Source organism: Meriones unguiculatus, chromosome 9 (assembly GCF_030254825.1).
Source record: "Meriones unguiculatus strain TT.TT164.6M chromosome 9, Bangor_MerUng_6.1, whole genome shotgun sequence".
In the NCBI taxonomy this organism is placed as follows: Eukaryota; Metazoa; Chordata; class Mammalia; order Rodentia; family Muridae; genus Meriones; species Meriones unguiculatus.
Window position 1 is genome coordinate 50,454,477 of NC_083357.1, and position 15,693 is coordinate 50,470,169.

The window sequence follows — 15,693 nt, forward strand, 5'->3', positions numbered from 1 at the left end:
AGTGCTCAAGAAGGAACCAGAAGCAAAAGCTATGGAGAAACACTATAAGGAGTACTTTCTGCAGAAATGTCAGCTATTAAAAGTACCCTGGTAAGTTTGGGTAACATGAGACCCTATCTCAGAAAACCCAAATCACCATACAAAACAAGCTATATAAAAACTGTTTAAACCAAATTGCATTTACATTTAAGAGTGAAGAGTATCTAATATAAATTTATGTAGCGTGTTTAATTAAAAACTGGTCATTTAGAACAAATTTTTAAACTTTTACTAAACATTACACATATATAGACAAGAGTATGATTTCACTAACTTGCATGATGTTTTAAGTCAGATAATTTCAAAAGGAACTAAAGATCTTTGGAGATTAGCAAAAGATCTGAAAGCACTTAATGGTCTTAACACAGCAGTGACTGGCTAGAACGGAGGAAGAAGTGCCTCCTCTTCTGGCGGGAGTAAAGCCCTCTTCAAATCTATACCACCCAATAAATTATCTCTTTGACTTTTGCAGATGTCCAAAGTTGGCAATGCCAAATTTGATAAAAATGGCTACTTCATGGGGACAAGATATATAGCCACTGGGTAACAATGATTCCTAAAGTTTTGTACTCATCATTTGCACAGAGCTCATACAAAAAAAGAACTGGCAAATTTTATTTAGAGGAGTTGAGAGAAGTATTTTGTCTGTCAAAAACTAGATGCCAAACTAGGTGAGAGGTTTTCTACCCAAAGATACACATAGAATCATTCCTTTAAGTTTGAAAAGAAAAACTATGACAGGAATGTGAAAATCCAGTAACCCAAGTTAATAAATTTGGGATTTTAAGAATTTTAACTGGAGAGGCCATGAAGAACTAGAGAACAAGAAGAGTATAAAGTGAAATGAGATAGAGAAAAGAAAACAAGAATTAAATGGGGTAGTAGCAATGGAAGACAGTTATACACATAGAAGATACTGAGAAAGTAAGAGTCTGTAGGAGGTAAATGAGTAGCAATACTAGAAATCTGGATAATTTACTTGGTATTACTTATAAAATTAGTTCGAAAATGAGACAGCTCCTTGAAAACCCCTATATTTTTATTCCTAGAATGACTATGTGCTGGCTAGTCTTTTTTTTTTTTTTTTTTTTCAATGCAGTTTATTCAGGAACATTGAACAATCCTCGGACCCCGGGGAAAGCCAGCCCACAGCTTAAATAGCCTCTGGGTAGCCAACCCAGGCGTGCCACGGGGGCAATGCAGATAGGTCCACATACATGGAAGCAAGCCAGATCCTCAGCCTTAGCCAAATGTGGAATTGTTCATGACAGAGAGCACTCACCATCGGGAAGGTGGAAAGCGGAAACCAGCTCCATCTTTAAGGCATAGCATTCCGCAGCTCTCTACAGTTCCCCCTTTTTGTTTTAGACGCATCAGGCAAGAGTAGAGGTCTGATCTCTGATATTAGAAATAAATTGGGACTTTGTACAGATGTTCATTTAGGTGTCATCCACCCAAAGATGCTGGCTAGTCTTATGTCAGCTTGACACAAGCCAGAATCATCAGAAAGGAAGGAGCCTCGACTGAGAAAAATGCCTCTATAAGATTAGGCTGTAGGCAATCCTATAGCGCATTTCTTAATTAATACTTTTTGGGGAGGGCCCAGCCCATTATGGGTGGTGCCACCCCTGGGCTGATGGTCCTGGTTTCTATAAAAAAACAGAAAAAAATATGGAAATTATTTTCAAAACACAGAGTCTTAGGTGTAAAAGGCATTACTCACAAGCCAAAATGAGTTAAAATGTGTTGAAGCTCTTATGACTTTTATTTTTCTTGGCATCTCAAAAATATTAGATGCAAGCAGTCTAATAATAAACAAGTTTGCTCTTATTTCTACAACCAATTTATATTGTCATTTATTATGTAAAATATGACTGAGATTTTATTGCTTTGGAGCAGCTTTTCCCTTCTACATATAATCATTTCATATAATCATTGTTTATAATATAAGCATATTCATCTAATTACTGATGGCTCACTTTGAAATTGATAGAAAATCCTAAACTTTGTTGTGTTTGAATCATGATGTAAACAAGTATGCATAAATTTTAGTGTGCAGATTAGCATATATACTTAAATAAAATTGTGTTTTCAGCATCTCAAAAAAAAAAAAAAAAAGCAGTCTGAGCATGCCATGAGGAGCAAGCCAGTAGGCAGCACCCCTCCATGGCCTCTGCATCAGCTCCTGCCTCCAGGTTTCTGCCCTCACGGCTTTTGAGGATAAACTGTCATATGGAAGTGTGAGTGAAATAAACCCTTTCCTTGCTAAGTTGCTATTAAGAAAATTCTTTATCATTTAAAAAATTGGAAGGCTTGTTTTTATTCTTTTTTTCCCACCGAAATTCATGCTAAATCCAGCTTTAAAGACAACATTTAGTTGTGACTAACATATGAGTTCAGAAAATATAAGAAAAAAATATGGCTTTTTATGTAACAAATATTACGTTTGCTTTGTGTATTACTCTTGGGGTATAGAGAGGAACAAGATGGGTCTGTGCTTTTCAATAGGCTTATAGACTAGCAGGAGATTTTTGATTTTGAAAAGATAAATGATTAAGGCCATTAAAAGAATACCATAATAGTTGTATCTAGCTCAGTTATGCTTAAAAATGTCTATCAAGGATAAAGGGAGTATGATAAAACATATACATGTTGAAAGTATAATAAAAATTATTATATATAATTAATATATTGTACTAAAATCTCTAATTCAAAGACAGTATTTATTAATTCATATGGCCAAGTCTCATAGAAGGATGGTAAAATAAGAGAAATAAAAAATTGCTATTACCTCTTATTTTATCTTTTACCTTCATAAACGTATTCATGCCATTCTTAAAAATCAACAAAAAGTATTGTTTTTAATAAATTACTATCATTCAGCTGTAATAACTTTAGCTAATTCTGGAGTCTCAGCTTCCTGTTTGAAGGTTTTCTTGCACTCCTCCTTTTTTTTTTTTCAAATAAGGATAAGCAAGTGCTGCTTCTTTTGGAGCTAGATCCTGCATTCCACAATCAGTCAAGAAAAATTAATGAACTTAAGTAGCATTCTATAAACAACAGGCTAGGAACACATTTAACAATAACATTTTACCAATAATTTAAATTTGTTTATAAAAACAGTGAGCTTTAAGTGCTAAAGTAAGTACACAGAAGAACATACATTTTAGGTTGCAATGCTTCCAAAGAAGAATCTTCCTTAATAATTCCATCTACTGGGCAGTGACCTTGATTCATACTGACAGCTGTATGAACCTTAAGACAAAACAAGATTAAACAAACTCAAAGTCATTCAATAAATTCCACTGATGCAGAACTCAAACTTTTCCTGTGCTATTCATAAACAAAACTGGTAACAATAAAGATTCTGAAATTCCCTTTAAGTCAAGGGAAAACTGTACTTGTGGTTTCTACCTTAGTCAATAATGGCTATTAATTAAACAGAACATTAAATTAACAAAAACAACCTTGTGTTACAATTCTAAAGGAAGTAACTGTAACAATTTTAAAATTTGCTATTATACACTCAGTGATATATTTATTCTGTTCAAAACTATAAAATACTATATAGTATAAACTCTAAAAACATTTTATAAAACAAGAATTGAATAAGTGGAGAATTGTGCCAGTTTTCTGAAGATAAAGTTAATATCAAAAATCCACCAAATGTAAAATCCAGGCCTGGTAGTAGAGGACCGTATTTCCAGATGCTTGAGAGGCTAAAAGGGATATTAATTTCAATGCCAACCTGAGCAACTTAGGAAGACTTTTTCTTTTTAATCCTAAAAAATAGAAATTAAAAAAAAAAACAAGCAAAAGACCAGTAAAACAAAGACACACACACACACACACCAACACAAAGCAAAATGAGGCAAACAGTCTACAAAAACATCACTGAGCTCCTTTGTGTACAGAGTATGGTTAAGAGACTCAGTACAATTTCACTCGAGGAAACTGATTTTTCCTTTGCCAGCAGGTATCAACCACACATAGCTTCTTGGTTAGCGGTGGGAACCTGTGCTCTTTTTTTTTTTATCATAGGAAAATTTAGAAAATAAGATTTAAAAATTTTTTATTATTAGTTACATTTTATTAACTCTGTATCTCAGCTGTATCCTGCTCCCTTATTCCCTCCCGATCCTACCCTCCCTCCCTCATCTCCTCCCTGCCCTTTTCCAAGTCCACTGATTGGGGAGGACCTCCTCCCCTTTCATCTGACCCTGTTTTATCAGGTATCTTCAGGACTGGCTGCAAAGTCCTCTTCTGTGGCCTAGTAGGAATGCTCCTCCCTTGACGGGTGGGGAGGCCAAATAGCCTGCCAATGAGTTCATGTCAGAAATAGCCCTGTTCCCCTTACTATGGAAACCCACTTGGTTACTGAGCTACCACAGGCTACATCCAAGCAGAGGTTCTAGGTTATATCCATACATGGTCCTTGGTTGGATAAATAGTGTCATATAAGACCCCTGTGCCCAGATACATTTGGTCCTTGTGGAGCTCCTATCCTCTCCAGGTCATATTAACTCCCCTTTCTTTCACATGATTCCCTGCACTCTGCCGAAGGTTTGGTTATGAGTCTTAGTATCTGCTTTGATACACTGCTAGGTAGTCTTTCAGAGGCCCTCTGTGGTAGGCTCCTGTCCTGTTACTTGTTTTCTCCTACATCCAATGCCCATCCTATTTGTCTTTCTAAGTGAGGATTGATCATCTTACCCTGGGTCTTCTTTCTTGTTTATCTTCTTTACGTGTACAGATTTCATTATGTTTTATGTTTATCATATCTTATAGGTCTATATAAGTGAGTATATACCATGTGTATCTTTCTCCTTCTGAGATACCTCACTCAGAATGATCTTTTCTAGATCCCACCATTTGCCTGCAAATTTCATGATTTTCTCGTTTTTGATTGCTGAGTACTATTCCATTGTGTAAAAATACAATTTCTGTATCCATTCCTCCACTGATGGACATCTGGGTTGTTTCCAGGTTCTGGCTATTACAAATAAAGCTGCCACAAACATGGTTGAGCGAATGTCCTTGTTGTGTACTTGAGCAACTTTTGGATATATGACTAGGAGCGGTATAGCTGGGTCTTGAGGAAGCGCTATTCCTAATTGCCTAAGAAAGCGCCAGATTGATTTCCAAAGTGGTTGTACCAGTTTACATTCCCACCAGCAATGGAGGAGGATTCCCCTTTCTCCACAACCTCTCCAGCATGTGTTGTCACTTGAGTTTTTAACCTTTGCCATTCTGACAGGTGTAAGGTGGAATCTCAGGGTCGTTTTGATTTGCATCTCTCTGATGGCTAAGGATGCTGAGCATCTCTTTAAGTGTTTCTCTGTGTTCTTACTCTTTTTTTTTTTGGCTTACATCTTTTTGTCCAATCCTCTGCACTGTTCCCTAAGCCTTGGAGAGGGTCCATTTGTGGCAGGGTACTCAACAGTCATTTATTATCAGTATTTTGAACAGTTATGAGTCATCACTGACCACTGAAAAAATAACCTTCTCTGACCAAAGCTGACAGCTGCATTGATCTATGGGCAAAAACCATAGCTGTTCAGAAGGCACACTGATGGACACATCATGTCTATTTAGCAAATCAACAGCAGTAGACTCTCCACTATGACCTCCAGTGATGGCTTTTTGATAAGGTTTACAGTACCAGGTATGAATTTCCTCTTGTACAGCAGACACCACTAATCAGAAAGCCACTGATTACCCATAATGGACTGGTCACTATTAAACCAGTGGGTTCATCTTGCCTGCCCGATAGCACTGAACTCAAGGTCTAGAGCTGAGTAATGCTACTGATAACAATTCTGCCCTAGCAAGTCTTCATGGCAACTCATGACATGATCAGCAGGGAGGAAGCTTCCAGTCCAGTGGCAGCTTGATTTCTCTAGGCCTGTGACCAAAGCATTTGATGTCTTCAGCAATAATTTTGTTTTTAATCACTTACTTCTGGTGGGTAACCAAAGGTGGTGGCAGTTGCCTATACTGTTGGGGGGCTTCTTGCACCAACAATTCATAGAGACTTGATCAGCTATGAGTCTCTGCAGTCACCAGTATGGCCCTAAAGTTTTAAAAAATAATTTATGGCTTTGGGAGACAGTTTTATTGATCTACAAAGGATCCTTCTGCTAAAACACTTATTTTTGATCAGCTTATCAACTCGCAGGTTTTCTTATGGCCTTTTCATATACCTTTAGTTTTGTCTGACCCTACCGTTACCCAGTCCTCTCCTCTACTCCTTTAAACCTTCTCACTCCCAGTATTCACCTTTCCACTTTTGAATCACATATGTTTTACCTTCCCTTCTGAAAGAATCCCTCTCTCATATGCTCTTTTCTAGTGTCCCTGGGATCAACATGTCCCCACTTCCACATAGATCACATATATGAAAGTTAGAAGCTAGGAGTGGCATTAAAGGGAATACGTGTTTGTCTTTTTTTACCTGAGTTATCTCATTTAATTTTCAGGTTTATCCATTTTCCTGAAAATTTCCTAACTTCATTTTTCCTTATGGCTTAATAAAACTCCATTGTATGTATCTATCATGTTTTTATTATCTATTTTTCTATTAATGAACATCTAGGGTGACAAAATAAACTGAGCAGCAATAAACATGGACAGGCAAGCATCTATGTGGTAGGATATTGGCCCAAGGACAGAATACCTGAGTCATACGAAAATTCTTTTTTTTTAATTTTTTTGAGAAACCTCCACAATGATTTCCACAATGAAGCCTGCTTTCGTTGTATCCCACCAGATCTGTGTGTTGTGTCTTCATTTTTATTATAATTTTATTATATTAAAATATAATTCTAATAATTAATTCTATAATATAATTTATTATAATTTAATTATATTAAAATATAATTCTATTTCAGTTATAGAAATTGGTCAGTTATAGTGACCAATCAACCTTTTAACAAACCTTTTTCTTTCTACATTTATTCTATTGTGGTCAGATGGACTACAAGAGAGTATTTAAGTTTTCTTCTATTAGGTGAGACCTGCTCTGTCCTGATGTTCAACCCATTTTACAGAAATTTCCATGGGACACTTAGGAGAATGTCTAATTTGCAGTGTTTATATGGAATCTGTTGAGTCTATAATGTCACCTAACACTCTTAGGTTTAGTTTTCATCAGAATAATCTCTTGCAGGAGTCACCCATTAGCTGTTACTGGGATGGGGCTAATGTGTGACTCTGTATCTAATACTTATGAACTTTGGTGCACCTGTATCTGGAATTTTTGTATCTTCTGGTTGTTCCTTTAATCAGTAGGAAGTTACTTTATCTGTTCTGACTAGTTTCAGTTTGGAGTCTATTTTGCTAGATGTTAGAGATGTCTGTTTGTTTCCTAGTTTCATTTGCTTGGATTACTATTTTTCATCTTTTTACCATAAAACAGTGTTATCTTTGATGTGTATCTTGGAGGAAGAAAATGGATAAAGTTTTTTTTTTAAGATTTATTTTATTTTTCTGTGTACTGGTGTTTTGCCTGCCTGTGTGTCTGTATAACACATGTATACCTGGTGTGTGAAGAAGCCAGAAGGGGGTTTGCAACTGGCACTAGCTCTGGTTGTGATCTGCCATGTGGGTACTGGGACTTGAACCTGGGTCCTCTGAAAGAGCAGCCAGTGTTCTTAACCTCTGAGTCATCTCTCCATCCCTTTCACACCTTGTTTTAAAGTCAAATCTGCTAATCTGTGTTATTTGATAAGGACTGAGAGCATTAAAGTATAGAGTTTTACTAAAAAGTGTAATGTAAGTCTATCTGAACAGTTTAGGTTTTTAAAAATCAGCTGTCCTAGCATCTGCTCTTTTTACTGTGTGTTTATCACTTTTGATGTGTTGATCATTCCCATCAATCTCAAGAATTACTTCTAGCACCCTCTGTGGAGCTGGCTCAAGGTCATACATTCATGTAGCATGCTTTTATCATGAATGTTTCTCTTTCTCTACCAATTATGACATAATTTTTCTAGGCACAGTAGTCTTGGCTAGAAGTTGTAGTCTTTTAGACTTGAAGTATATTTTTCCATGTCCTTTTGGCTTTTAAAGCTTTTTTGCTGGACAAACTAGCTGCTATTTGATGAGTGGCTTGGTGTCTCTATCTTGCAGCTTTCAAAGCACATTCCTCGTTCTGTTATATTTAGAGTGCTAAGTATGTACGATACTGGGGATGTTCTTGTGCTATTTCATGTTCTATGCCACTTGTACTTGGATGAGTCCCTCTCTTAATTTGGGAAATATGATGGTTATGCTCGGCTGTCAACTTAACTACATCTGGCAACCTTAATTGCTGGATACACCTATCAGAGATTTTTTTTTCTTAATTAAATCATTTGAAGTGGGAAGATCCACTTCTATTTGAGGCAGGAAAAAAAACAATTTTACCAGATCTTTTCCGATGGGAAAATACACCTTTTATTTGGGCCATACCTTCTACTAGCAGCCTATGGAAGAAAATAGAAGCAAGAAGCTTGTCTGCTTGACCTCACATTTCTTCACTGGCATCAGAGTCTATTTCTTCAGGATTTGGTGTATACCGAAGACCAGCTAAGACAGCCAATCTCATGGACTGAACGACTACTGGATTCTTGGACCTTACACAGCTGTTGTTGAATTAGCTGGGTCACAGCCTATAAACCATTCTAATAAATCTTCCCTCTCTATAACACACATACACACACACACATACAACCTGTTCTATAAATTCTGTAAGTTCTATTCTTCTAGCCCAGTAGTTCTCCACCTTCCTAATGCTGCGACCCTTTAATACGGTTCCTCATGTGTAGTGACTCCAACCATAAGATTATCTTCATTGCTACTTCATAACTGTAACTCTGCTACTATGATGAACTGTAATGTAAATATTTTGGAAGATAGAGGTGTGCCAAAGGTGTTGTGACCCAGAGGTTGAGAATTTCTGGTCTAGAAAACCCTAACACGGGATTATCTGCTGTAACTGTACTGAAATATCCTCTATGACTTTATCATAGAATTCTTCTCCATATTTACTCATTATCTGTAGACTCAGTCTTTTCATGGTGTCCCAAAGACACTGAATTTTTTTTTCATCCACACTTAAAAAAAAAAAAAATCAGTCCTCAACAGAATGTAACAATTCTCCTATATTGCCTTCAAGCCCTCACGTTCTGCCCTCCTTGCGGGCCACTCTATTACAAAGGATTTTAACTGTTTTTTGTTTTTTTTTTTTACATTTAATTTTTCATTTCCAGCATCTTTGAAGATGCGTTTTCCTTCAAACTATCTCCTTTTTGAATTCTACTTTCTTTTTTTTAGAATAAAGGAAGTTTATTTTTATTTACTTATTTATTTTATTAATTACACTTTATTCACTTTGTATCCCCCCATAAGCCCCTCCCTCCTCCCCTCCCGATCTCACCCTCCCACCCCCTTCTTCACGAATGCCCCTCCCCAAGTCCACTGATAGGGGAGGTCCTCTTCTCCTTCCTTCTGATCTTAGTCTATCAGATCACATCAGGAGTGGCTGCATTGTCATCTTCTGTGGCCTGGTAAGGCTGCTCCCCCCTCAGGGAGAGGTGATCAAAGAGCAAGCCCATCAGTTTATGTCAGAGGCAGTCCCTCTTCCCATTACTATGGAACCCACTTGGACACTAAACTGCCATGGGCTACATCTGTGCAGGAGTAATCTCCATGCATGGTCCTTGGTTGGAGTATGAGTGTCTGGGAAGAACCCTGTGTTCAAATTTTCTGGTTCTGTTGCTCTCCTTGTGGAGTTCCTGTCCTCTCCAGATCTTACTATTTCCCACTTCTTACATAAGATTCCATGCACTCTGCCCAACAGTTGGCCATAAGTCTCAGTGTCTGCTTTGATAGTCTGCAGGGCAGAGGCTTTCAGAGGCCCTCTGTGGCAGGTTCCTAGGTTGTTTCCTGTTTTCTTATTCTTCTGATGTCCATCCTCTTTGCCTTTCAGGATAGGGATTGAGCATTTCAGTCAGGGTCCTCTCTCTTGATTAGTTTCTTTAGATGTACAGATTGTAGTAGGTTTATCCTGTTATATGTCTATATGAGTGAGTATATACCGTGTGTGTCTTTCTGCTTCTGGGACAGCTCACTCAGGATAATCCTTTCCATGTCCCACCATTTACCTGCAAATTTCATGATTTCCTTATTTTTCATTGCTGAGTAATATTCCATTGTGTAGATGTACCACAATTTCTGCATCCATTCTTCAGTTGAGGGGCATCTGGGCTGTTTCCAGCTTCTGGCTATTACAAATAAAGCTGCTACAAACATGGTTGAGCAAATGTCCTTATTGTGTACTTGAGCCTCTTTTGGATATATGCCTAGGAGTGGTATGGCTGAATCTTGAGGACGCACTATTCCTAGTTGTCTGAGAAAGCGCCAGATTGATTTCCAAAGTGGTTGTACAAGTTTACATTCCGACCAGCAGTGGAGGAGGGTTCCCCTTTCTCCACAACCTCTCCAGCATGTATTGTCACTTGAGTTTTACATCTTGGCCATTCTGATGGGTGTAAGGTGAAATCTCAGGGTCGTTTTGATTTGCATTTCTCTAATGGCTAATGAGGTTGAGCATTTCTTTAAGTGTTTCTTTGCCATTTGATATTCCTCTACAGAGAGTTCTCTCTTTAGCTCTGTTCCCCATTTTTTAATTGGATTACTTGGTTTGCTGTTTTTCAGCTTCTTTAGTTCTTTATATATACTGGATATTAGTCCTCTGTGAGATAAAGGGTTGGTGAAGATTCTTTCCCAATCTGTAGGCAGTTGTTTTGTTTTGATGATGGTATCCTTTGCTTTACAGAAGCTTTTCAGTTTCATGAGGTCCCATTTATTGATTGTTGCTCTTAGAGCCTGTGCTGTTGGTGTTCTGCTCAAGAAGTTGTCTCCTGTGCCAATGAGTTCAAGGGTATTCCCCACTTTTTTCTCTAACCAATTTAATGTGTCTGGTTTTATGTTGAGGTCTTTGATCCACTTGGACTTCAGTTTTGTGCAGGGTGATAAGTATGGATCTATTTGCATTTTTCTACATGTAGACATCCAGTTGGACCAGCACCATTTGTTGAAGATGCTATCTTTTCTCCATTGTATGGTTTTGGCATCTTTGTCGAAGATCAGGTGTCCATAAGTGTGTGGGTTTAATTCTGGGTCCTCTGTTCGGTTCCATTGATCCACCATTCTGTTTCTATGCCGGTACCATGCAGTTTTTATAACTGTTGCTCTATAGTACAGCTTAAGATCAGGAATGGAGATACCTCCAGAAGATCTTTTATTGTAGAGGATTGTTTTAGCAATTCTGGGTTTCTTGTTGTTCCATATGAAGTTGAGAATTTTTCTTTCCAGGTCTGTAGAGAATTGTGTTGGTAATTTGATGGGAATTGCATTGAATCTGTAGATTGCTTTTGGTAAGATGGCCACTTTTACTATGAATTCTACTTTCTTATCTTGTACTGACTTCCTGATTTACTCAACTATCTTTGGGTTGTGGGATTCACTCAGAAGTTTATAATGTTCTCTTTAATTTCACAAACACACTTTCATTCTCTGAATTGTCTGGAATTTCGCCCAAATTACCCTCATTGAAGGGCATTCCTCTGAGACTGGCAGATTTTGGAGGAGAGCTGGTATCTTGGTTTTTCATGTTACTTGTGTTTTTGCAGTGGGACTTGCACATTAAGAGTCAGATTGTTATCTCTCTCCGACTTTCTTTCTGGGGGTACTCCACCATACCTCCTTTCTCTTCTTCTATGCTTTCTCACTGTCTTTATGTCTCTGTTTCTTTCCCACTCTGCCCTTAAACAAACCTCTTTATATCAGAAAAAAGGGTTAAATTGTTGGTTGAACATGTTTAGGCTACCTTTCTGCTTCCAGTGAGTGTTAGCAGTGTTCAGAAAGGACTAGTCTGTTGTAGGGATGGCCCAGTGCACCAGACCCTATCTCTAGTGTTCCCTCATGGCCTCCGTGAGTAGAATATTGTCTGCAGCAACAGTCATTATCCAGTGGTAAACTTAGTACCACTAGATAACATCAAATTAACAGTCAACCATGAAACCATCACCCCTTACGCACTAATCACTTTGGAGGAAAGGGACAGCAAACCCTGCGGGTACTAACATATTAGTAACTATGCTTAGGATAAAAGACATTAAGACTAGTGATTAGTAGTAAGATGACAGAAACTAGAGGAAGATGAATATACATAGAAGGAGGGACTGTAGGGGGTTTAAAATGTGGAAGAGGAATGGAGGAATTTGCCTAAAGGTAGACTAAAGAGGAAGACGTAAAGATACACTATCAGAAAAGAAAAAAGAATAGCACCATCTGTCAGGATCCTGATGTATAGAACCTGCATGCCAGGGCAGATGTTATTTGGAAGAGGAAAAAGTAAAGAGCAAGGAAAGAGGAGTGTGTATTGGGGGGAAGCAATGTCGAACAAGAATAGAGTGGGGTCAAGCTAAATGCTAAAATGACACTGGATATCAAACAAATACAGAACAGATATAGGAAAAGAACATGCTGGGTGGAGAGGTAAGATGTGAAAACTGACTGGCCTGATTTTTTGGCTTTCCTTCATCTAGACAGTCACTGGTTCTTTTTCTCCAGTTCCAGGAATGCTGTCTTGTCAAAAGGAGCTTCCTCGGCTATGTCTTCCTTTGGACACTAGATCACTGACACTGTTCTACTCTGTGTTGATGCTTCATGAGGAGGGTCTCAGATCTGGGGCACTACCAAACACTTCTCAGGCTCTGGTTGTAAATGCAGCCCTACCTTTGCATAGGTCTTACCAATGTCTAGCACACTACATTGGTGTGAGTCAAAGTTCTGGTATATATTTTGGTTCCACCAATTTTTCAGCTTGCTGAATGTAATATAAATCTGATTCAATATTTTCCTGCAGTTTTCCAGTATTTTCTGTCAGTTTTCAGCAAACAGTCTCATGACAGTTTTCTGAGAGTATATTTCAACTAAGGTTCTTAGGCTACTGGAGTGCTACTGTAGCAGAGGTGTTTTTGAGATGGTATCTTGCTTCTTTTGGTTGGCAGTATCAAGTGTCTATCTCCAAAGGACAGGGTAGCTATCCTTTGCTTCTCCTGCTATTGCTGCTGCTATCTTGGCCATGGCCTTTCCTCTAGTTATTTAGAATGCTTTCTGATAGCTGTTTCCAGTGTTTCCAGATTATTCTCTGGAGACTCTGGCCAGTCATGCCTGCATGTTACTTTTTATTTTTTATTTTTATTTTTTTCCTGTGGTTTCTTTTTTTTTTTTTAATTTTATTTTTTTTCTTATCAGTTACATTTTATTAACTCTGTATCCCAGCCGTGTCCCGATCTCTCATTCCCTCCCAGTTCCTCCCTCCCTCCCTCCCTCATCTCCACCGTGTCCCTTTCCAAGTCCACTGATGGGGGGGACCCCCTCCCCATTCATCTGATCCTGTTTTATCAGGTATCTTCAGGACTGGCTGCAAAGCCCTCCTCTGTGGCCTAACAGGACTGCTCCTCCCTTCGGGGGTGGGGAGGCCAATGAGCCAGTCATCTGGTGCTTTCTAAGACAATTAGGAATAGTGCTTCCTCAAGACCCAGCTATACCACTGCTAGGTATATACCCAAAGTTCGCTCAAGTACACAAAAGGGATACTTGCTCAACCATGTTTATAGCAGCCTTATTTGTAATAGCCAGAACCTGGAAACAACCCAGATGTCCATCAATGGAGGAATGGGTACAGAAATTGTGGTATTTTTACACAATGGAATACTACTCAGCAATCAAAAAGGAGGAAATCATGAAATTTGCAGGCAAATGGTGAGATCTAGAAAAGATCATTCTGAGTGAAATATCCCAGAAGGAGAAAGACAAACATGGTATATACTCACTTATATAGACCTATAAGATATGTTACTTTTTAAAAAGAAAAGTTAAACATTCTATTCTTGTACCTGTATGAGAGTGTAGGTATACATGTGCTGTTCACAGATGTCAGAAAACAACTTTGGGGAGTTGGTTCTCTTCTTCCACTGTGGGTTCTAAATGGAGGTTATACGGCTTGAGCCACAAGTACTTTTTCTTGCCAATGCACCTCTCTATTCCTAAATATATATTCTTTATAACACAAGTACTAAAATGTACATATATTTATGACTGAGATGTAGGAAAGTCTGCTTTTTAAAAATCCCATTAGCTATGAAGAAGGCATTTTTGAACAGCAAAATAGAATAAAAGTCAAGATTAGAGTTAGAGGAGACATATTTACATAAGACAAGTAAGTGTTAATTAACTCTTTTGCATAAAGTAGCCTTCAAGTTAGGAGAAAAGATACTTCCAAAGAAGACACGTGAAGGCTCTGTTAAGGACCCTCAAAAGAGAACAACTGTAAGTCACAGGCATGACACATGAAAACTTCTCCATTTCAGGGGTATCAGGTTTCATTGGTAGCAAACTGCAATTTAACAAGGAGATACCCTCCCCCACATCAAACTGCCAAACATTAAAATGAACATGGCAATCCAAAAATGTGAATTTCTTTTGGAGCTAGCAATTACAAACTTGCTGACAGGATTTTTGAAGAGGAAAATGGGTTTGAGAAATTTACACACTTTGGATTAGTTAAAATTGCTTTGTTCAATATTCATTATTGTGGACTTTCACAAGAATGAGTCAATGTGCTAAGAGATAAGGCAGACTGCTAGATGCTACTAATTGTCAATCCTAAGGAGGACAAATATTTGGTATGGAAGAGTATGTTCTAATTTTTAACTCAAAATTTATTTTTGATTTTTAAAATGATGTGTATTTATGCATCTGTGCCTGCGAGTGCAACTACTTTTGAAGGACTGGGCACTGGGTCTCCCTGGAATTGAAGTTATAGCTGACTGTGCTGTCCAACATGAGTGCTGGGAGCTGACCTCTGTAAGAACAGGGTGCGCCAATACTTGCTAGGCCATCTCTCCAGTCCTTCCTCCCAGGCTCTACGTCAAATGTGTTACTTGTATATTATTCACTTAGTTATAGAAGAAAAATGTTACTTTTAACAAACCACACTGGACTGAAAGATATTTTACCCATATTCTCAAAACTGAAAACTAAAAATCTTTAATTTCTGGTTACTTATGAAATTACATATCTAGTTAATCATCTATAAGCATATCACTTCCTAGTAAGAGGTCATTGTACCCAGAAGCAGACTTTATAGAGGACTATTCTCTTAAAAAGTAGGAGGAAATGTTAAATATAATGATACAAGAGTTCAGTTAACACTGTACAAAGATTCCTAACTTAAAATGCATATATTTAATAATATGTATTATTAAGTAAATGCATATATATGCTTGTTTTGCCTGCAGGTATGTTTTTGTAGCATGTTTGTGCCTGGTATCTATAGAAGCAAGAGGCGGAAGTTGGATCCCCTGAAACTGGAGCTACAGATGGTTGTGAGACAAAATCTGAGTGCTAGAATTGAACCTGGGTCTTCTGAAGAACAAATGCTCTTAGTGGCTGAGCCATATCACTTAAATTTTATTTATGTTACTTTTGTTGCTCATAAATGAAAAAGGTCACTTTTATTAGTAGTGTATACTAATTATGCAAAACAATGGTTTTACTGTTACATTTTCATATATGAATATTATGTACTTTGATCATACT

At 37.8% G+C, this 15,693-nt stretch overlaps 1 protein-coding gene across 1 annotated transcript in view; it reads right to left on the reverse strand.

The window, feature by feature from the left end:
• Rnf17 (ring finger protein 17) overlaps positions 1-15,693 on the reverse strand; it is a 141,367-nt gene that overhangs the window by 120,318 nt on the left and 5,356 nt on the right. Inside the window, exon 3 of the mRNA XM_060391145.1 lies at positions 3,203-3,294. Within this exon, the coding sequence (XP_060247128.1) occupies positions 3,203-3,294 (92 nt within the window). The remainder of the gene's footprint in view (positions 1-3,202; positions 3,295-15,693) is intronic.